Raw genomic sequence first — 22,006 nt, 5'->3', positions numbered from 1 at the left:
AACTGACCTAGGCAGTACTCAGAGTAGAAATTTCAACACATACAGCCTGCTTAAGCTCTGCTGGAAAACCTGAGTACACTGTTCGGATTTCCTATGTAAAAAGGATCATGATACAAGCTTATTCTGCACTGATATGGAGACATAACTATAAAAGCAACACAGAACCGTCAGGTCATTCTCTAGGTTAACAAGCAAATCAGACTTTCTGCTCTGAAAGAGTAATAAGCAAAAAGCAAAGGAAACAATTCCCTATACTAGTTCAGAAAATAAAGTGAACTAAGGTGCCAATATTTTAACAAAGAAATTGAAATCAGTTCTCTTAATGTGGGCAAATGAGGGCAGGATCAAACAGGCCAGAACCAACATACAAAGAAACAAACCGAGGTTAACTTGGGTAAGCAGGTGCAGTGTCTCTGACTTCTTTCACCTGTTTCTAGTGGAGGAAGAGAGTCATAATCACACTTTCAGTACTTTCACAAGTGTAAAAGACTGAATGTATTCCTAGCTATCAAGAGACATTTTGAATTCAACATCGGTTCCATCCTGCATTCACCAGACAGATCTCACATAAGCTATTTAATCTCATAGTGCTTTATTTTTCTCTATTTATGAGTGGCTTGCTGTAATTTATTCCAGGATAAATTAAGAAGAGGTTTATGACTTCTAATGTTTGGGGCTTTTAGGCAAGGTAGTAAAAAACTCAAATTTGCCCTATTTAGTATAACATTTGGCAGCTAGTATTTTATATTTACTGGATTTATTAATTTTAGTGTTTTCAGTAATGGAAATAATGTGACCAATTCCATTCACTTTACCCTACACATGCACAACTCAAAGCTTAACTGATCAGTCAGGCTTTTCACTTTCCAAGCCAAGTCTTACATTGAGATTTCATAAACTTGGAACATTCCTTTCCTTGCTTAAAAAAAAAGCCTATTCAATCAAATGTATGAATAATGTATTTGATATATAAATAACAGTGAATGCCAAGAAGCTGAAAATATCATTGGTATGAGCCCAGTTCCTTCTGTCAAGTTAGCTCCAAGGAATAAATTTTAAGCAGGAATTTCTGTTTCAGGCTTATCCAAGGCAAAACAAAACATCAGTTTTATTGGGTTTTTTAGCCAAGGAAAGTAAGATCAGTCTCTAAAATTCAAACAAATCACACTATGTATTTTCTTTTGGTACAACTTAAAACTGAAAAAGTTTTTTTTTGTTTACCTCTAAAAAACTTGCAAAAGCAGAGGCAAGCTTAATTTGCAAACATTTTCAGGCACTATCTAGTTTTCTGACGAATAAAATCCCATTTTACCATTAACATACTTTTTCACATTCACAGTTCTCTGATGTAATGCACCTTTATAGCTACAGACATTGCATTGAAAATAAACCGGATTATTTTTGCTGTAACTAAATTATTGAGTAACTCAAGTTTAAGGCACTAGCAAATTGCGTGTCATGTTTCAAACATTTGGAAATGAACATATTTGTATGCGTTCTACCGAATCAGGCCATTCATAGGCCAATTCCTCACCCAGGCATTCGGAGTTCACATTACACTTCTGGTTTATTTAGTTGAGGTGGCAGATGAACTCTGTTGCTGTGGCTGTCCTAGTGGTAACAGTACTAGTTAGTCATCCTGCACACATCACTTTATCCAGCCCTATGGGAAAGCTCACATATCTGCTTAGAAGTAGATGCAGAAAGCAAAAAATGAAAACTGAAAAAACAGTTAAATGTACAAACTCTCATATATGTGTATTGGGTGCTCATGTACCCACAACTCCAAAAATCAGGAAAAATCCATTCAAAGATTTATTTTTATTAAAATAGAGTTGTTTCCACACCTTGCACTCATCCCTTCCCCGGGGCAATCAAGTCGGTGGTGCACAGAGTTGAGGCAGTCAGATTTAATGGAGCTGCTCTGTAGCGTCCAGGTTTGTTTTGCTCCCTCTGACGAGAAGCACTGCTAAATCTGAAGCGTGTCAGGTGGGTCAGGTTCAAAAGTTGGTCAGTTCTGGTTCCTTCTGACACTCTGGACACTGAGTTCTGGAATCCAAATTAAGAGGATATTAACGAAAGCACGCCAAAGTGACTTTTCCCATTTTGATGAAGACCAGTGAGCTAAACAGGCTTTTGCCTGTTATCCAGCTCCATTTGCTTTTTTGTGTCTGTGTGCACTAGTTTACACAGCAGAATGAAAACGTTTCCTTGCGGGCTAAGGAGATAATCTTCCAGGCATTTTCATATGCTCAGTCATCAATGATTATAGCTTTAATAGAGACAGGATAGCAATATCTGTCTGTGCAATTCACAGCATCTCCAGGGACTCTTTTAACAGGCTATTCTTACCAGGCGAGGATGGTGAGAAGGCTTCTCTTCCAGTGAAGCTCGCAGATCCAAACTGCTGAGCACAGGATTGCTGGAGGGGATGATATTTTCCCAACCAGCCAGGCAATGCTGTGGAAACAGACAGGAATGCTGCAATGGAGTGCTTTACCCTTGTGGCCTGTTAGCTTTAAATAATAACTTCTGCACAGAAAGTTTTTAGAAATATTTTAGAAAATTTTAGCAAGTAAATAATTAATTAATTTTTGAGGAGTTTTATGTCACTAACAGGAAAGAGAAGAAGTCTCTGATGAAGCAAAACTGCATAGCTGTCTCCTCTTCCACCTTCCACTAGCTTATTATTTCTATACCGATCTCTTGGTTTATGAACTCAAGCACCCAACCTCTCTGAACCTGTGTCAACCGACCCATGCATTTCCCAACCTCATAACCAGGCTTCTTCCTACCTCTTCTCTGGAAATCCCTAGGACAGGGCTAGGTCTCATTAGTAATACTGCCTGCAGGATTGCCTAGTGGCTGCAATACAGGACCAACTCCACAAAATCAGTCTTAAACCCATCCTTGCCGCTACTGATTTTGCCTGGCCTGTATATGCTGTGACTACTTCACAGAAGCCTGTCTTTTAGACTCCCTAACATCTGTGGAAAGAAACACAGACGTTCTTCGTTCATCCTGTTGAAAGGTCAATGTCTGAAATAAGTCAGCTGAATCATGCCCCAGAAGCATACAGCTCCGTATGGTACTTTTTGGTTTTTTCCTCAGTGTAAAGCATTTGGGGATATGTCATATACATCATGCCAGGTATGAGCTCAGAAGCACAAACCAATGTTTTTTCTTGCTAACTCAGTGACGCAGATCAGAAATTTTAGTGGAAACCCTGCCAGGGGGATGAGTCCCATATTCTCTCTCCTTGTGCTGTAAAAAAACACCTAGCCTGGGCTGTGTCATCAGTATCAGCAAGAAAACAGCAACTTACTGAAGGTAATGCTAGGTTATCTGTCGGTTCAAAGCTCTTCCTGCGATGGGCTTTGTATTTGTAGGCAGGCATAAGGGTAGACCTGGGAATGCTGATCCTGCAACAACACAAGGTTTGACAAGGCAGAGGAAATTTGCATGCCCTTCCCACTCAGAATCCAAGGGTCTAATCCCAAAGTGAACCAAGCAAACCAGTTTTGGGTTAGGGCACTAGACACTTAACACTTAACATGTACATTCAGATTCTGAACCAAATTCAGCTAAACCACGCATTTCTCACTGACTTCAGAACCGTTTCTGCTTACGGCAAAGATCAATAGGGAGTTTTTAAGCAAGAGATACACCTCTGCCTTGAGAAAAACAACCTTTTACAAGCTATTTTGATGCTGTTTTCTCCCTCACAAGATCAGCTTTTTCTTCCTTATTGTTTCCTCAAGTTCTGCATATTACAAAGCAATAATTCTTTACCTGACATAGGCTGGCTCTTCCAGTGTCTCTGGGGGCTGGTGAGTACGTGGGATCTTACACATGGGACAAGCAGATTCTGAATCCACAGGGACAGTGAAGAGGCGCTGGTTTAATTGGTAACAGTAAACACCTGCCACAGAGTAAAAAACCACCATGGTATTTCTTGTTTTTCAGAAGGTTCCTCAATGCAGTGCACAAAGCTGTGTTCTACTGCAGTGCCACATATGCATTCTACAGAAAGAGCTGCTTTTCCTGAAATATCTTTTACACTTTCTGTCCCCAAATAAGTTCCTAAAAAGCAAAACCAAAACTTCAACCTCCTCAACTGAAAAAAAGAGAACATTAGCTAACTATAAGAAACCCTGAGAAAATAAGATGACACTGATTGAGAGGATCCCTAGAAGACTCAAGTATTTTTGGAGTAGGAAGCTGAATCTGGTTTAGAAGCTGCAGCTAAAAATAACACATTCTTCCCTGTCTTGTATGATGTGGGGCGCTCTCAGAACGACAGGCAAAGACTGCTCTGTTGCTTGTTCACAGAACTGAATTATGAAGAAATCTCATCTTACACTTATGAGAACTGGTTATCAAATCTGGTTCTTGTTCAGGAACTATGCAATCCAGAGCCTTGGGCCTAAAGAAACACACAAACAGATCAGTTAGCGACAGAGGGGGCAGGCCCTCTGAACATCCCCACCTTTTCCAAGCATACATTCCTGACTGGGAGGTAAAGACAGACCTACAGAGCCACCCTTGTAATTTCCCACTGCAGTCAGACTATACTTCTCACTACTCTTAAGGGATACGTTGCTGCTTCAGACCTTCCACCACACCCACTTACTCCAGGTGCTGCTCATGAATACATGCAGCTTGGTTGGCCTGTCGGAACTCATGCAGCTCAGCAAAGTACTGGTCCGATTTTTCTGCTACTGAAGAGTTGTTATCTAGGAGCCCTGAGAACACCAAGGAAAGAGAAAAGTTTAAGGATTTACCAGATTTGGGAAAGCTCAGAAACAAGCCTCACACAAAACAGTCAAGGCTACCGAAGGTCTGAAGCACCAAAATGGATAACGAGGAGTGTGCCATCATGTCAAGCCAGTGCTGTACTGCATGGTTTGGGCCCCTTATTGCATTCATTCGCTTTGGTTACCTGGTACACCCTCTGACCCCACTCAGCGTTGGCGTTTGCTGCCTGGATCCCTATACCACTGCCACTTCACCCTCCCAGGGAAGCACGGGTCACCTCCGGCCTAGACAGGGAGCAGCTTCTGACAAAACTGCAGCTCCTTTGCTGAGACCTGCTACGTGAACTCTAAGACTGCAGTTCTGTCAACTTAAAGGGGTTGTAAGCTGTGTTTCAACTCTTTATATTACTAGATCATGCTGACAGCTTTGCTTTAGGTTTAGGATTCACCTGCAATCCAGTCATAGCCCAGGAAAGGATGCACAGACCAACTGCTCACAGGTATGGTATATTCTTCAGGGTCAGACTGAAAAGCCACATGACCAGCTTCCTTCTGGGAAGAAAACAATTCAAAAAGACTTCTTATGCATCTAGCAGGACACTCAAAGGTACAGCTTAGGAGACAACTGGCAACTGTTCAAATGGGGGAGCTGGCTGGCTTTGAGGCTGGATGCTGTCTATGCCTCTACCAGTATTTACTCGCTAGCCCTTTGTCCTCCCAATTCATAAAACAGAAAGAGGAGGCAGGGGACTTCCCCAGGCCAAGTCAGTACTTCTCATGGCTTTGAACAGAATGCTGACCACCCTGCACCACACATCCCCAAACATCAGGCCACTTGTGCTGCCCTGGAGGACGATCACAGCAACAGCCTGCCCTTCACGCTTACGGAAGCAAGCTATACAGCAGCAGCACTGCACCAGGCTGTTCTTCCTGAGCACGTGAACCACATATACAAATGACAAAGAGTGACAGTGAAGTGCTACAGTTTTCTGGTCTTTGGTTCAAGGGCTAAGGAAAGCAGGGCCTGAACAGACTGCCAACAGCCCCTGGCTGCTAAGGCCAGGAACAGTTCTGACCCAACTTCCAATTTACACAGTGGGAACAGGGCAAGTAATGTTCTCCTGACCCTTCCTCCCCATCCTCCTATTGACTTACGAAAATAAGCAAAGCATTGGTTTCAGCATTTACCTTCAACCCTTTGGACTGAGATGTCAGCAAGATTGATTTACAAATTATGGGCTCTCTAATGACCACATGCTGCTTGCTGGTCTCTTCACTTTGTGTTCTGCTCAGTGATGGGTCCGGATGACCCTTAAGCTGTTTTTTCTCTTGGGAACCATGCAGCAGAGTGGACTGTTTTCTGTTCTCTCCATGTCCCAGAAGGAAGGACTCTTTCTCCTGACTTCCTCGAGCAGGGCCATCCCTATCCACTCTAGAGGTTTCTCTGCCACACGTAATGATTGCAGACTCTGGCATAACATTCTTTTTCCCAGGGAAGCTGGAATCCAAACCTACTGCTTCCTCTGTCTTTGCTTGTTGTCGCTGTACCATTCTTTCATTGCTGCTGTGTTTAAGAGATGAACAGAGGGCTGCTCGGGCTGCATAAGCTCCAGGTTCCACAGATACCAACACTGCAGGGTCAGCTGTAGAAGTCACAGCATCAACCTGATTCCCCTTCTGTAAGGACAGAGACTCTCATACCACATGGCATCATCCAGATTACAAATACCTTTCATTAGGACATCACTCAGTAAGAGAAAACCAATCTCTCATTCTAGTATGCTCACCCCTTTAAATTCCTGTGGGGAAAAATCAATCCTTATATTATTCATGAGACATTATTAAGTGTTTGGAGAAGACAAAAAATGGATCCACTTTCAGCTACATGCAGTTTTTGCCAGTCTGAGAAATTGTTAAACTTTTAGCCTTTGTGCTTAGAATAAAAGGATTATGTTCCACAATGCCCACTCCTATTTTAGGATAGGACATTTCTTAGGCAGGAACTGATCTGTGAACCTTTTGCAAGGAGAACGTATTGGAGACTACAGAATGAACCATAAACAAAGTCTAGCTGCCCTTCTAACCGATTCCACATTCTACTTTCTACCATGTCCCTGTGCGTCTCCTTTACGACACCACTCCATACAAAGAGCTGCTGACTGTCACACATGGCCCATTTGCCTCCCAGCACAGACACAACACATACCCCTCTCCTGGGCAGGGGGACAGATCTATCAGTAGTTGTTCTATTATGCAGAGATGCTGGAAACAGTGGCTTGCCGGCAAGTCTTTTTCTGATCTCTTCCTGCTTCGTTCTGAGCCTTTGTAGAAGGTCCTGGTTGGCCTGACGCAGCCTCTTCAGGTGCTCTAACTCCATTCTGTGAAAACATTTTCCTGTAAAGCCGGAGGCAAAGAAGCAGACTCAGGAAAAACCACTCTCAGGGGACTTTTCACAAATGTTGGGAAGTACTGATCGTTGCTCCTGAGAAATCGTCCAGTCTCAAAACTCTTCACACTAAGAACTAGCACCACTGCATACTTCTCTCCCCTCAGATGTACTGTCAAATACTTCGCACCCAGAAAGCGGTAGCTGACTGAATAGAGACAAGACACTCTTACAGAGGAAACGGTAAACATGAAAAAAGTCACAGCAAAAAGCCAAATAAGAGACTTTTGATTCAGAGGCTGATCTTTAGGACAACCTCATGTAATTCTACTCTAATGTTCTTTTTAAGCATCACAATTTATACTGTGATAATACCAGGATGCCTGTAAGTTCAAAATATGAATAATAAATACAAATGTATGTACTACATCCAAAAAAATACTGAATCAAAACTGTCCTCTGTGTTACCCAGGCAGGAAGAACTACAAAAGGCTGAATTATGAATCAGGACTAGGGGTCAGACAATTCCAATCCCACACATTAATCGCTAAGGGTCACAGCCCTTTTATTGGGGGTGGGTGGGGGGTTGTTAATAAATAAATGAAGCTTAGTTTGACTGTAAGGCTGTCTCACTGTTCACATCATCACAAGCTCCTCTACATTTGCAGAAAGTGTTTTTTAAATAAAATAAAACAAAACCCTAAACCCAAACCCCCACACTGCTTGTGGCTAGAGTGAGCAATCATGTGCTCAAGAAAGCTACATGCTTCCCTAGGACCTTTTGTTGCAAAGGATCCCTAAACCCTTCTCCAAAGCTCATCTGATTTGTTTTTGTGTCTGCTACCCTGACAACTGGACATGAGCTATCAAATGCATATGCTGTACAACGGCACTGGTAGAAATGAAGAGCTGTGCTAACAATCAAAAAACTACAACACATCTTTTTGTTACACAAAATAAGCAAAGTGCACTACTGGACATAAACAAAAAATACCAGTCTTGAGGCACTAAATTTGAGATCATTTGAGCAAAACAGAAGTTCTCACAGCATTCACAGGACAAAGCTATCAACATCGTCTCATCATTGCTCATCGGAAAGCAAATACTCCGAAAATATTAGTCAAGGGACTTTCTGGAAGGGTTTTACCAGATGAGACCCACTCTCAGCATAATCTACAAGAAGCTGTTAATCCTTCATGCTCAGCCCCAGGGCCTGGAGCTTACGAAACTGCTTTAGTTTGAAACCTTTGCGAAAAGGAGCTTAGCTTCTCACAGTTAAAAATAAATAACGGTTGTCTCGGGAGCCAAGGACTCTACCGCACCTCTGCAAGGAAGCTGCCCAAAGCCCCGCGGCGCCCGCCGGGGCTGTGCCTGCCAGACCCACGGGCTCGGCCCCCACGCCCGGGGCGGGGCAGGGGGCGGGGCAGAGGGCCGGGCACGGGCCGCCCCCCCTCCCTCCCCCAGCGGCCGTTCCGGCAGAGCGGGTAACGCTCCCCCGGGCACGGCGTGCGACCCGCCAGCCCCGCCGATGCAGCTCACCCCCGCCGCCTGCGCGTCCCCAGCCCGCCTGCGCCGGCCCGAGCCGCCGGGGGATCCCCGCCTCGCTCCAGCCGCCACCGGGGCTCCCCAGGGCCGCCCCGCCCGGCCGCCCCGCCCCGCCGCTCCCGGGGCATGCGCAGGGCCCGGCAGCCGCCGCGGCCGGGGCAGGGTGCGGGAAGGAGCCCTTTCGGAAAGGTTATCGCTGGAAACCGGCCCTTTGCGCTTCTAACCACAGGGTCACACCCCGCGGGAGCTCCCCACCGCCACTGCAGCCCACTAACGCCTGCCTGCTGGCCGGTACTGGCACCATGCTCTCCAGCCACCGCTAACGCCACACCGGCATTTCCAGCGTCACTTCAGAAGGAATCCTCAACCTTTCCAGCAGGTTATTCGGCATCACTGGCTGCCTGTTAATTTTCGAAGAACACAGATAAAAGGCCACTAATGTCAAACATGCACTTTCCTACAACACAGCAGCATATCATCATCTCAATGTATTATACTTACACTTGAAGGCTTTGTATCAAAATGCAGAACACATCAGGAGAAATGCTTTTCCAATTCATTTTTATTTTGGTTTCCATTGTTTACAGCATTGATACAGGAATAATTCATGCAAATTTATCACCTTAAATGCAGCAGAGAGAAAACTCACTGGTAAGAGTATTTCAAAGAGCTCCATCAACATAACACAATAAGAAAAATAAGTAGCAGCAGTAAGATAAAGTGCATTTAGCTGACTTTCTTCAATAAGAGGCTAAGGAAGGCTGTTTTTGGAATTACCTGTTCTAAGGATTAGTTTATCATTCTTTACAAAAATCAGAAGAGAGCAGCCTCCTTGCTGGTAAGTGTTCATTCCTCCACCACTCTCAATTAAAGAACAGCTCTGTTTCATTCGAGAGGAATCCAGCTCATAGGCCCTTCTGTTTTAAGTTCAATTCTCGATCACTCAGGCTTCTAGGGACAAGGGTTGCACACGTACTTAAAAAAAACTTCCCTCCCATGTTAGCAGTTTTGCTTCTTAAAAAAATTCAAGCGTTTTTTCCCCCATTCTATAGGTTAGGTTTCAGCACTACCGCGAGAATGCCGAGAATGCCTACATCACCAGTATCTCAGCAGCATCAGAAACACACACATGGGCAAGACACCTGATTCTAAGAACCCATCAATCTCTCTTCCCTTTACAGATCAGATACTGGCTTAAAGATTAGCTCATTTATCAGATTTCCCCCAAAGGCCTGCTGAAGACCTGCAAACACCATGCCTTCAAAAGCAAGGTCAGCAATTCAGGCTGCCTAGAGCTGCTGAGCAGTAATATATCACCAGCTCCCTCTACCTGGAATTGACAATTTCCTGGTGTATTAGGGGTGTGCTTAACGTTTTAAGTCAATAGCACAGTGTATAGCCTATTATAAATGTCTATGTGGTAACTTGAGAGACTCAAGATCTGAATTTATTCACATAATACCTACAGCAGAGTAACAGTGGATGATTCACTTACTCCGGTACACTTCACCACAAGTTTAGAGAACACCTTTCCAGAGGCAAGGACTCAAGTTTCTTTCTTACTCCCTCTCATATCTGGTCCAAGCCATATTTATGTCCTGGTGGTTGCCTGAGGAAACCAACCAAGGCCAGTGAGGGTTTCTGATGAAAATGGCTTTTCAGTTTGGGTTGGAATCAAAGCTATCTACTACAAGTGACAGTTTTGTTTGCTTCCTGCATTCCAGGGACATAACAAGAGTCTCACTGCCAGCTCCGCCATAATCGAGATACTTCAAGTATCACTGCAAATCTCAGAACAGCCTAACATACCGACATCTCACTATTTCTACTCCCTCAAGTATCATGCAGCTGCTTCTTTCTGGAACTTTCATGACACACAGACCAGGGGACTTGTCACAGGCACACATATTCACACCTGAGTATGAACAAGAAATCCTACGGCCAGCTGATACCAATTTCCAGTGAAAAGTCCCACTGTCAGTAAGAAAAACCCCCATTGCTTAGTGGTTCTGAATTCAGCTGGGACCTGCTCAAAGATAGCCCATATTCTCTACAGTTTGGTGCTGAACAGATTTAGGGTTGTCACTAACCTCAGAACTACAAGATCTGATTCTGGATTCCTCAGACGTTTTGTGGGGAACAGAAAGATTATAGCTAACACAGGGAAAAATACTGACCCACCAAGTGGAAAAGAAACTTTACAACATCGGAACCTAATCCTGGTGCTGCTGAAATCAGTGAAAATTTCTCCTCTGTCAACTCCAACAGTAAGAGACTCAAGTCCTTACAATTCCCAAATCTTGTAATTCAAATTCAAAATTGCTTCAGGGCAAAACTCAATGCTTAATTTCATCTAACTGCAAATAAAGAACTTTAAAAAAAATGTTGCCTTAACCCATTCTTGCCCTGGCATGAAATACAAGGGACAGGTCTCCCCAGTGCCCCAGAGGAGCTGCACTTGCCAGCTCACTCTTGTACTTTTAACAGAAGAGAAGCAACATCAAATGATATTACCACATGGACTGTAACGTCCTTTGGGAACTCTACATGAAGAAAAACCTCTTACAGCTTGTAATCTGCATGCTGTTGCTGTGGCCAAATAGTGGGAATGGAATTCCAAAGGCCTGCTTCCAAAAACACAGCCGTGCATTTCTACAAAAAAACCCACATTCATCTACTTATCTCATAAGGCAGTTCATCACATTCTGCCAAATGGCTTTTCTTTCCTATTTTTCTTCCTCAATAAGCTGCCAAATTATCAGTAGTACCTGCTTTCACAGGAGCTAGTCTCTGCAAGCTATTTGTCCATGACATGAAATGGGCCTGACTGCATTACTGAAAAGCTCTTAAGATGAAGAAACTAACTCCAAAGACAATAAGCTTACCAAAGCAACCTCTTAAGTCTCTCTTGCTCTGGAAGAGAACTGGGTTTTCTTCATCAGTTTAAACATACTGACAGTAATAAACCTTTCTATGAAGGGGCACGGTGATTCTGTCACGTTCTACAATAACAGAACATTAACCTAGGAAACAGGCCTGCCCGAGCTACAAATGCATTGTGAAACCATTACGTCTGTGTGCACAGGATCTGTGTTCAGACAAACAGCTGTTTGTCACACATACATAAACTTGGGGCTTGGAAGTCAGAAGTTCTATCTTCATGTACTAAAAGTAATGACTCCATAAAGAGGTGTCAGAATAACTTTAAACCTGATGTTTGTTTGATTTAAATTTGTTACTATACTTGATTTTGCTTTAAGAAGTCCCTGTAAATGTATGAAGCACACATTCCTTCTGAAGTAGCCTGGTCTCACAAGAAGGAAAAAGAAGAGTTATAAACAAATTAGTGTTTAGAGGTGGGACACAAAACGGGGAAGCAGAACCCTATTGTTCACACAGCAACTGGAAACACAGCAATAGGCTTTTGCTCATCTCATTCCCTTTAGGGAATTCCATCACCCACCATGTTCTCTGCAGTAATTAAGAGAGCACTGAAGGGAAACAGTGTTGGTTTTCTCTTCTTCTCACACTATCTGCTTTGCTGCAGGTACTGATGTGTGAACATGTTGAGCTCACTGTCAAGCCATCCTGCTTTATTCCTGCAAGGACAGAAAGCTGCCATTAGGTGAGTAAAGTAGCTCTTCTCAAGCCAATCTGAAAGAAGCCTGACCAAAACAAGTGAAGAGTAAGGCACAGAGAGGAGTGCCAGAGGTCCATTCCAGAATGCTGACCCTCAGGTCAGGAACGCTTGCCTGCTAACAGTCCCTAGACCTTGAGGTTCAAACCAAGATCTTGGTCGCAACTTCATATTGATTTTATTGTGTAGATAAGGAATGTTTGAAAAATTCTTCCCGACAGCCTTCGCAGGGTGAAGAAAAACATCAGAAAACAGGTACAAGGGTGAAGGTGAGACTTAGCATAATTTTATAGTAGCTTGAAGGAGTTTGTAGTAGAGGACTGTATGTTTTGATAAATGGAAAGGAACTGTAATTCTGAACAAACCAAAAACAAGAAGGAAGAAGTGTTTTGTGAGAGAGGAGATTTAAATGACTATCAACAGTACATGGGAAAGTACATAGTAAAAGGGAACATGACTTGTTAAGGAAAGACGCTGGTGTCTGCACCCCAAACACTACAACGGAAGGAGAACTGCAAAGACACACTCTAATCTGAAAATCTTGGGGCAATCACATGAAAAACAATTGTCTGAGTATACGGGATAATAAAAGCTCACCTGAGCAATTTTGCTTTGCTCTGCAGTGAATCCAGAACTTCGATTTTTTTATTCAAGGCAGAAACTTCCTGCTCAAGATTCTCCCGTGTAACATCCACTTGCTGACACAAATGAGCGAATGTTCCAGCAAGCTCTCTATGAAACAAGAATAGTCGGATAAGACAAAAAGTAAGATCAAGCAGCAAATTCAAGGAATAAATCCCTTTGACGTATAGTGACGATGATACTGTCTCAGACGTTTGTCCTTCCACTTCTGCACAAGAATATGTCAGAGCATCAGAGCAACTTGATTTGAAAGACTTAAGTACATTAAGACTAAACCTTAACAGCACCCAAATACTACATCCATGATTCAGAAAAACATAATATTCTTTTAAAACATTTGTATCATTACACCTTTTTAAATCTGGAATTCAATATGCAAACTTACCTTGTTTTAACAAGAAATATAATTTAAATAAAAAAACTCACAATAGAATTTAGATAAGGTTTTAGCTGAATATAGGCAACTCACTGTTGGACTTGGTGGCTGCAATTAGAACCTGTGTAACTGACGATGAGCTGCAATTTCTCACCAGCATACTCTACAAACTGCCGTTTGAAAGCTCTCTCTTTCGCTTTCGTGGTCCAGGTGAGGCGTTCATACACATAAAGGAGCCCATAAAGGCCAAAAGAGAGAGCAATCAGTCTCCAGCCCACAGCCTTCCAGACCTAAAAAAAGCACAAGAGAAAAAAAAAATGACACAATCATTGTCCAGGAATGATGCTAACTCCTAACAACGTTGCACCGAGCATTGTGCTTATATTCTAGGCACATGAAAATGAGCCAGAAAGATAACCTTGACTTGCAAGTGGTTTCATTGGTCAGACAGCTTACTACTATTTCCAGCCTATAAAATAAAAACACCTAACCTAAACTATTGGGGTTCTGTATGGGTTAACCTTTACAGCACATTTAAATTACACCTGCAAGTGGAAACAAACTTTGTCTGGTTCACAGAATCCCTGTTTCCAAAGTAAAAGACACCTTTAAGCAATCATCTCCCCTGTGAGAAATCATCCACCCCCAGTCAAGTCAGTGTTCCAACTTTATTTATATAAATGCTGCTCAGATTGTCAACATACCACACCACCAACCACGATGATCCCCATGGAAGTTCGGGAAGTTAATGAGGCCAGGCCAGTTACCATCGACACCATGAGTTCCTCCTGGGTCATAGAGCCCTGAGGCAAAGGAGGCAAACTGGGATTTGCTGGTGTTAAAGGGCGTTGAACCTAATTAGAAAAGCAGTGACAAAAGAAAAAACAAAGTACAGAATAAGAGAAGGCAAGCCACTGCTCTTTCCGCCAAAAATATTTCAGCAGCCACTCAATATCCCACCTATCCCAACCGCTCGGTGAGGTATCCTACCTGGTCGTTATAGCCCATCAAGGCCCGACGACCATTCTTTGGTCCCAAAAACCTGTTCACCAGCATCGTCCATCCAAGAGAGAAATGGAACTCTATGTCCTCTTGGAAGTCAGCGCAAAGCTTGTCACAGTTCAGATCATAGCTGAGCGTGAAGCACTGTCGGGGAATTAACATGTCTATCTGGCCCCGCAAAGAGACTGGGAGAAGGGGTTTTAAACCATCTGCAGAGACAGAAAATAAAAACATTTTAAAAATGGCTGTTGGGTTCACAAGGATTAACTGGACTTGTATTCTGTAATCAGGGTGGTTATGGGTTGTTCCATCCTCCATAGTTTATTTTCTTGCTACCTTAAAAGTGCTAAAGCCAAGTATGTTGCAAAATGAGAGACACATCACAAATTACTACTCAATTCTTAGTTCTTCAGAACCCTGAATAAAATCTTTCCATGAACCCTACTAAATCCTTACAGGTAGCTGGTAACGTATACAATTTAGCAATAGCTTGGTAAAACAAAATGTGAAGGCTAGTTCTAAAAGTGTTCAGGCACCATACTACAATTAAAACTTAGATTCAGACAGGCACCTAGTTACAAGTCATTCACATTTCATTAGGTTCTTGGTCCGAGAATGTCTCAAGTTTCCAAAGTCACAGTTCTTCTCTGTCATGAGGATTAAGTTGACTGAGTATTAATTAGCAAATCACTGTAAAAGTTCAGACACAGTGTGGAAAAAACAGGAGTAATTAGTCTAATCAAGATGGAAACTAAGATGCCAACTGCACATCAGCCATAAGATTAAAGAGAAAGCCAGAACATCTACCTAGTTATTTTGCATTTCAGTTAAAAGGAAAGAGAAAGGGAAATACTGCCTGCTGAACTGACCTATCATTTCTTGCTGCATTGTCTGCAGGGAAGCTGTGATTGCATTGGAGCAACGATCTGACATGTTACGGCCCAGGCCCTCCTCAATGTGTTTATGCAGCTCCTGACAAACAGAGAACGGGTTATTAAGCTTAAAGCAAACACAGGTAAGATGCAGGCTGCAGATGCTAGAGCTTGCCAGTTAAAAAAACCCTCCCAGAACAGGAGCACGCATTCTGTCTGCCCACTGTTCTAACACTAATTTCATTTCCCCCTGCCAATTCTTCAGTGAAGGAGAGGAAAAAGCAAATCAAAGAATCTCACATGTACTCTGTCGTCTAGGAAAAGTTCTGTTTGATCTATACAATGTGATATATCATATATGTATCAATTTATCACTGATATTATTAAAACAAAAATAAATCTCTTCCTTACTCTGTTTTCTTGAGGGTTTTTGTTTTGTTTTGTTTTCAAGATGTTTGCTTTTTACACAATACACATTCTAACAAAAGATTTTCAAGATACGAAAAGCTTAGCTCATATCCTAGTTGGAAGAATGTTAAGCATCTCAATTAGCTGGCATAAATACTGACTCAGAGCGAAAAAAGGTCTCTTTAAATTGCTTAAGCAACCTGTAGGAAGCAAACATCACTTACACTCTTGTAAACTTTAAGAACAACTTGAGATGGATGGAAGTCTGCTTGGTATTCATCTACCAACACTGAAAGCCGTCTGATTTCTTCTGCCATTGCATTTGACACCTAGATAAACAGCACAGGACAGAGTTTCTACATATTCTGTCTCAGGGACAGACAGAAAACCCCTGCTGAAGACATGCATTTCTTAGTAAGCACTGCTGAACTCTAGGCATCAGGACTGTGTGGCACCATGCGGCCATTATGCGCCAACTGCAAAATGCAATATTGGTGACTTGCAAACAAAGATGATGGCTGAGAAGTATGTAAATCTGTGCCCTATATAACAATTCAGACAGAAACACAATGAGGCAATATAAGACTTAAGAAAAATGAATAGGCCTTTTCTGTATATCCATAACAGTAAAAATGGCATGTTATTATTGATAGTAAGAAGACTGACATTATTTTAGATTGAAATAATAATGAAATTTATCTGAAACATTTTAGGAAGCATTGAAGACTGAAATATAGTAGCAATAATAAGTCAAACATTAATCGAAGTCTCATCATTTATTTAAAGCATCTTATATGAGATGAGCTTCCGCAAGTATTCTACTTTTCATTTTATTATGTCAAGGGAGAAGAGGGGGGAAAAAAAACACAACCAAAAATACTTCTTCAAAGCTTTGTCAGCACTTTGCATTTTTCCCCTCCATGCTGACAGCTGTTTCAGACAATGTGTAGCCACTCCTCCTTACCTGCCTCTCCACTTCTTCTGTGATCTGTTTTATTTTCCGCTTGTAGTCTTGAGTAAGGAGCTCCAGCTGTTTGTCAATAAATCCTAAACGCTCCTGTCGTTCCTCTCGCATTTCCAGACAGTAAACTCTAGCGAAAAAAAAATCATCCATCAAAGAAACAGATAAATGCATTTTTGACCTACAAGTATCACTTGAATTCAAGAAATAAGACGGATTCTCCTGCCCAAGAACAACATGTGTCAATGTCTACAATACATTACATACACACGGCACAGGACAAAAAAGGTTCTTTTACCAGTACTTTCACAATTCACTGAACAAGGCTACTGGTACATGTCCTTCCTGCTCCCAAACATGCTGTATTCTGCTTTGCATTTTAAACGCTTATATCCTCTTAAACTTCTCCCAGAATACAAACTTCAGTTACGCAAGCACCAAGCACTAGTTCTCACCGCTGTTCCTGAGCAGCAATATGCACAGAATCCATGATGAGACGAACATCTTCTGCAATCTGCTTTGCTCTCACTGTATGCTGCTCAAATTTTGTTTTTACTGCTGACTGTGAGATACATTCCTGTATACAAAAGGCAACCCAAGATTAGCAGCAGGCAGAAGCATGCTAACACAACTTCCTCCCATATAAACCATTTCCAAAATGCAGTCCCACTCATGTTTATAAACTCTAGTTCCCAGCCTCTCAGAACTAAAATCTAAGCAGAAGGTTAATATACACAGTGCTCACCTCAAATCTTCTCTCAAAGTTCTGAAACTCAAACATTCTTACTTGAAAACCATCTGCCAACGCTCCACCTGAGGGGAGGCAAGTATAAAACGACTAAGTTTTGAGAAAGCAACCAGATGCTGGACATCAGGAAATGCTCCTGCTTTACCTTGAAGCCAATGCAAGAGTGCTGCTAAGTCATCTCTTGGTTTCTGACTGTTCTATTATTAATCTGACCCACCACTCCAATTTTATCCATATTTTGGAATAAGATATTCTCCGTTTTCTTCCCTTAAGAAAACTGAAAGTTGATGTTAGCTTTCCTCACCTCCTTCTGGCATCCCTTGAGCCCTCTGAATCCTGGCATTCAGCACTTCTTTTGCTGACACAAAGAAAATTCGATCCCCTGCCTGGGCTCGATCCACCACACCCAGCTCATCTACCAGGAAACTGGTGCACCGCTCCATGTGCTGTCGACGCACCTGAGGGATAAACAGGATAAATCCCACATGCGGTTAAATCCACTTTATGCTTCATCTCTTAGAGGTTAGGCCAGGCACCCACATGCCCTCTGCTGGTCTATGCTACCAATACAAAAGAGTAAGACAAAAACTACTTTTTTATGGAATCTTCCAGAGGTTATCTAATTGATCTAACTTCAAAAGGCCCCCGTGAAACACCTTGATTTCCAGCTCAGACATTTCAAGAGTCATGTCCTAATCACTAGTCTATGCTCCTTCCAGTCTCTACACTACGGTAATAAAAACCCAACTGTAAAACAATCACATACAACACTTTACGATTCTACCCGCAAGGACCAGAGTCAAAATCAACTCGATAATATCCATGCAAAGAGAAGGTATTTAAACACATCACAAACCTCTTCCATGTATTCTGGTTCAGAGGCAGATGCATCCCAGCGGTTATTTAAAATAAATATATTGGGTCGAGACAAACGTTCATTCACCTTGTGAAAGAACTGTTTCTCCTAAATAAAACGGAACAAAACCTCTTAGGATTAATGTCTTTTTTTTTTTTTACACTTCTAGCCAAATTCACTGAACAAGTGGACTTGAACATACAGTTTGCATCAATGTTGATTCAGAATTTGCCACCAGGACAAATACGTCAGCATCTAGACAGAATTTGTCAATCCAACTGTCCAGCTCTGTGGTTACATCAATTCCAGGGCTAGCAATAAAAAGAGACGAGACATTACTACGCTGTGGAAACAGCAAAAACAGAATTAAAAAAGTTAGTAAGAGATGTGTTTTAGCTTTCCAGGGCATTAATTTCCCATGTCTGAGCTACACTGTCCTGAGGTGATACAGAGTACAGACTAAAAGGAAGTAATCAAGAGAAACTGACTGCTAACTACAGCAAAGGACTTTAGTCACTGTCACAGATTAGAACAGGATTGATTTCCTTGATGCTTGTTAAATTTGTATTTGAAGACATTTCTGTTATTAATCTATGATAAGCAGGAAAGGAAAGAAAGATATTTCTCACCTGTCCATCAGCACCAGGTCATCCTTTAAGAGAGGACATTTGGAATTGGGCCACATTACACTGACTAGGCTGCCAGCATTCAGAAGTTCATCTTGATGAAGGGCATGAGCCAGCTGGTTTACTGTCTATTAAAAAGATGGATAATTTATAACATTTCCTTTATGCTAAGACCCATTAACACAATTATCTCTGCTTCAGGGCTGTTCACAATTTAAGACAAAACCCAACTCCAAATCACTTTCTCCCTGGGAGATTTTCCACATAAAACTTGCTTGAGTCTCCTAGTCAAAAGGCAACTGAGTTCAGTTCATGAGAGATTTTCCTGTCAACAAAGCCTATTGAGGAATTATCAGCAAGTCTGTGCGTTTTGTCAGTCACACAGAGCCCAGAACCTCCTGAGTCATTGTTTTGGCTTCCTGCTATAGCTAACAAATAAATACAATGTATCACCTTTTTCACAAAATGAACAAGTTCCATTCTGTTACCTTGCTCCACTCCTCCCTTCCTGTATCTAACAAAAAGCTGTTCTTCATCTCTACTCCTTTAATATTAGACTACAATCCTTAACTGTGCCATTTATTGAGAGTGTTTTCATTTTCTTATTCCTTCCCTTTTCCGGTACTTCTGAAGAGCTCTCCTCCTTTACCTTAAGGTTAAGGAAATCATACCTTAACACTCTTCTTTTCCTCTGAGCCTTCAGTAAGCAGGAAAGCTTCATGTCCATCTGTCCCTTCTACACGCAGGAAACAATTAGTGGTGTGTCCAATTCCTGAGGGAAGGACTTTGTCCCACAGCATGGCATTTATCACAGTGCTTTTCCCATTGCTTGTCCTGAAGTCAAATTGAAGAATGGTATAGCTAGGCTGCTTCTTTTGATATTACAGAAAGCAAGTTCTCTAAACCCAAGCAGTATCAGAAGCATTAACGATTTCGGTGCCATACGCAACTTACAAAAAGACTTTTCTGTTTTCTAAGAATTATGTGCTACAATATTTGCTTCCAATTTACAAGACGACCAGTACCAGCGACACAACATTACAAGCAAAAGCTGGAGCACTAGTGTTTCCATAAATATTTTTTACTGGCTACAATCCTGAAGCTGCCAGTTGCTTTACTGACTGGGGAGCGTAGGCAACATAACCACGTGACTCACCTTCCAAAAAAAGCAACTTTCATGTGTCGTCTTGCCAGCACTTCACTAATGCCACTGACTTTTGACAGGTAGCCTTTGACTTCCAGTACCTGCTCTTCTGTGGTGACAGGATCAAGCTCTATATTCTTGTGTGTTTCTAAAATCAAAATACATCATGCTTCTCAATTCCAGAAGTCATCCTTTGCAGTACTGGGTGAAACATCTCTTCATGATGTCATACACGTAACTAGATGTTTATCTGTGTCCCAAAGCCTGTGTGGGTGATCTTGACATATGCAACTATACCCTGAGGTAATTTTGCATCAGCTTTTATCAGCTGGTCTGTTTTGTGTATCTAATAACCGTTCTCATCCTTAGGATTGCCTTAAACAGAACACAGCCAACACTACAGACACTCTAACAGCCTTAAAAAAATAATCTTCTGTCTGTGTCTTAAGCTGTTAAAGCCATTTATTGGCCTCTGCTATGTGTCACTAGCAATGCCATGTAAAGAATTATAGGCAAAAAGCCTAAAAAGTCTTGTACGGTTTATTAAAAAACTCCCAAACAACATAAAAACCAAGGATAGCTCAGTTTCCTAACATGGGTGAACTTGTCAGCTTTAAACTATGAATCCTGAACTCCACCCAAATTCAATAAAATAATTTTATGTTCTTATAAATATTAATATATAAACAGACATGCATGTATCAATAAGCACAGGTCTAGCAGTGCTACTGAACTGAATGAGGGGGTTTTGGTGTACATTTGGGGGAACTGTATGCGGGTGAAGCACTGTTACACGCTCATAGTTCAAGAACTCAGCTTACCTTCCAGGAATGAGGAGCTCTCATTGATGTATGCAGCCAACTGTTCAAAGATACCATTGATTTTCTTCTTTGCAGTGACAAAATGTTTAAGTGGAGAAGCATTTACCTCAGCCATGTGTCTTTTATCCTTCTTCACTGCAACTATTGACTTGGAACGAGTAAACAACAGGGACATCGCGCTACAGGGGAAAATCCAGTAAATAAAGGTGGCTCATCAAGTGCCAACAGCTACCCAATTAAGAATCCTACCAAAAAATATGTAAATACCTGTTTTAAAAACAGCCTCCTTTCCTTCACAAAGATACTGTTCCACTTTCTACAGTTGGAAATTACTCATTTACCATAAATTTAAAAAAATATCTTATTTTCTTCTCCGTTCCAACACAGAGACCCCCAGCAATCACTGCTGCCCTTCCTCTGCTTACTTTGAGGATGAGTTACGTTGTCACACGTCGGGCATGGTCAGCGGGCGTCCCTGAACGTGGACGACGGCAGTTTTCCTGCCTTGCCCCTCGCCCTGGCCACACGCCGTCCCGCAGCTCTCTCAGCGACGCCGAATCCAGCCCGTCCCCGTCCCTGCGGCAGAGGGACCCGGGGATGAGGGGCGCGGAGCTTCCTGCTCACCCAGGCTCGGCTCCCCCGCCATCCCCGTGCGCGGGGGACGCGGCCGCCGCTGCCTTTCCCTCAGAGGCGAGGTGAGGCGAGCGAGCGAGCGAGCGAGCGGGCGGGCCGAAGGGCGGGAAGCGCCCCCTTCCCCCCCCACAGCGCGGCCCCCCGCCCCGGCCCCCGCCACCCGTGAGGCGACCCCCGGCGAGCCCGGCCCGGCACCGCTCCCGCCTCCCCGCTCCCCAGGCGCCGCCCCGCTGCTCACCTTCACCGCCGCTCCTGCCAGGCCGCCATGTCACCCCGCGGCACCGCCCGCCGCCAGGCGCAGGGCGGCCGTGTCATCGCGCCGCGCCGCGCGGGCCCCGCCCGCCGCACCACGGAAGCGGGAGCGCAGGCGCCCCCGCGGCAGCGGCCACGCAGCTCGGCCCCGCCCGGCCCGGCACCCTCCCCTCCCGTCACCGTACCGCGCAGGGGGAAGCCACAGCAGAAGAAGTGAAAAAACACTGCTGAAACACACACATACATCTTTGCCACGTTTCAACGATCAGCCTACCCAGCCCCTTCCTCTGGTAACAGACAGGTCTGGGTTTCACCTAACGAGGTTTATTATCGGTTTACA

The 22,006-nt window shown here is 43.0% G+C and overlaps 2 protein-coding genes across 6 annotated transcripts; both read right to left on the bottom strand.

Annotated features, from left to right (window-relative positions):
* Positions 1 to 941: 941 nt before the first annotated feature.
* LOC121084576 (migration and invasion inhibitory protein) lies at positions 942 to 9,275 on the bottom strand. 3 transcript variants are annotated; one of them, XM_040586209.1, is made up of 10 exons: positions 9,190 to 9,275; positions 6,964 to 7,151; positions 5,946 to 6,434; positions 5,207 to 5,309; positions 4,634 to 4,745; positions 4,362 to 4,426; positions 3,793 to 3,922; positions 3,326 to 3,422; positions 2,353 to 2,460; positions 942 to 2,049 (listed from the first exon to the last, which is right to left on the bottom strand). In XM_040586209.1, exons 2-10 carry the CDS (start codon positions 7,132 to 7,134, stop codon positions 1,855 to 1,857), a joined length of 1,470 nt encoding a protein of 489 aa, XP_040442143.1. In that variant the 5' UTR covers positions 7,135 to 7,151; positions 9,190 to 9,275; the 3' UTR covers positions 942 to 1,854. The 3 variants fall into 3 exon arrangements, with proteins under 3 accessions (XP_040442143.1, XP_040442142.1, XP_040442144.1); XM_040586208.1 differs by lacking the exon at positions 9,190 to 9,275 and adding an exon at positions 8,683 to 9,019 and having other exon boundaries at positions 6,964 to 7,135; XM_040586210.1 differs by lacking the exon at positions 9,190 to 9,275 and adding an exon at positions 8,683 to 8,790.
* MFN2 (mitofusin 2) lies at positions 9,233 to 21,755 on the bottom strand. Of its 3 annotated transcripts, none has more exons than XR_005826805.1 (19): positions 21,207 to 21,465; positions 20,782 to 20,960; positions 19,973 to 20,108; positions 19,488 to 19,650; positions 18,820 to 18,944; positions 18,393 to 18,501; positions 18,191 to 18,298; positions 17,639 to 17,792; positions 17,332 to 17,399; positions 17,042 to 17,163; positions 16,590 to 16,716; positions 15,850 to 15,954; positions 15,215 to 15,317; positions 14,334 to 14,554; positions 14,048 to 14,197; positions 13,437 to 13,633; positions 12,923 to 13,057; positions 12,152 to 12,287; positions 9,233 to 9,310 (listed from the first exon to the last, which is right to left on the bottom strand). XR_005826805.1 is itself a non-coding variant. In XM_040586205.1 (19 exons), the coding sequence occupies exons 3-19, from the start codon at positions 20,954 to 20,956 to the stop codon at positions 12,218 to 12,220; spliced, it is 2,268 nt and encodes a 755-aa protein (XP_040442139.1). In that variant the 5' UTR covers positions 20,957 to 20,960; positions 21,207 to 21,357; positions 21,653 to 21,755; the 3' UTR covers positions 9,233 to 12,217. The 3 variants fall into 3 exon arrangements, 2 of the variants coding, with proteins under 2 accessions (XP_040442139.1, XP_040442140.1); XM_040586205.1 differs by adding an exon at positions 21,653 to 21,755 and having other exon boundaries at positions 9,233 to 12,287; positions 21,207 to 21,357; XM_040586206.1 differs by lacking the exon at positions 21,207 to 21,465 and having other exon boundaries at positions 9,233 to 12,287; positions 20,782 to 20,979.
* Between the last annotated feature and the right edge of the window lie 251 nt (positions 21,756 to 22,006).

Source organism: Falco naumanni, chromosome 3 (assembly GCF_017639655.2).
Source record: "Falco naumanni isolate bFalNau1 chromosome 3, bFalNau1.pat, whole genome shotgun sequence".
Taxonomy (NCBI): Eukaryota; Metazoa; Chordata; class Aves; order Falconiformes; family Falconidae; genus Falco; species Falco naumanni.
This window is presented reverse-complemented; position numbering and strand designations above follow the sequence as displayed.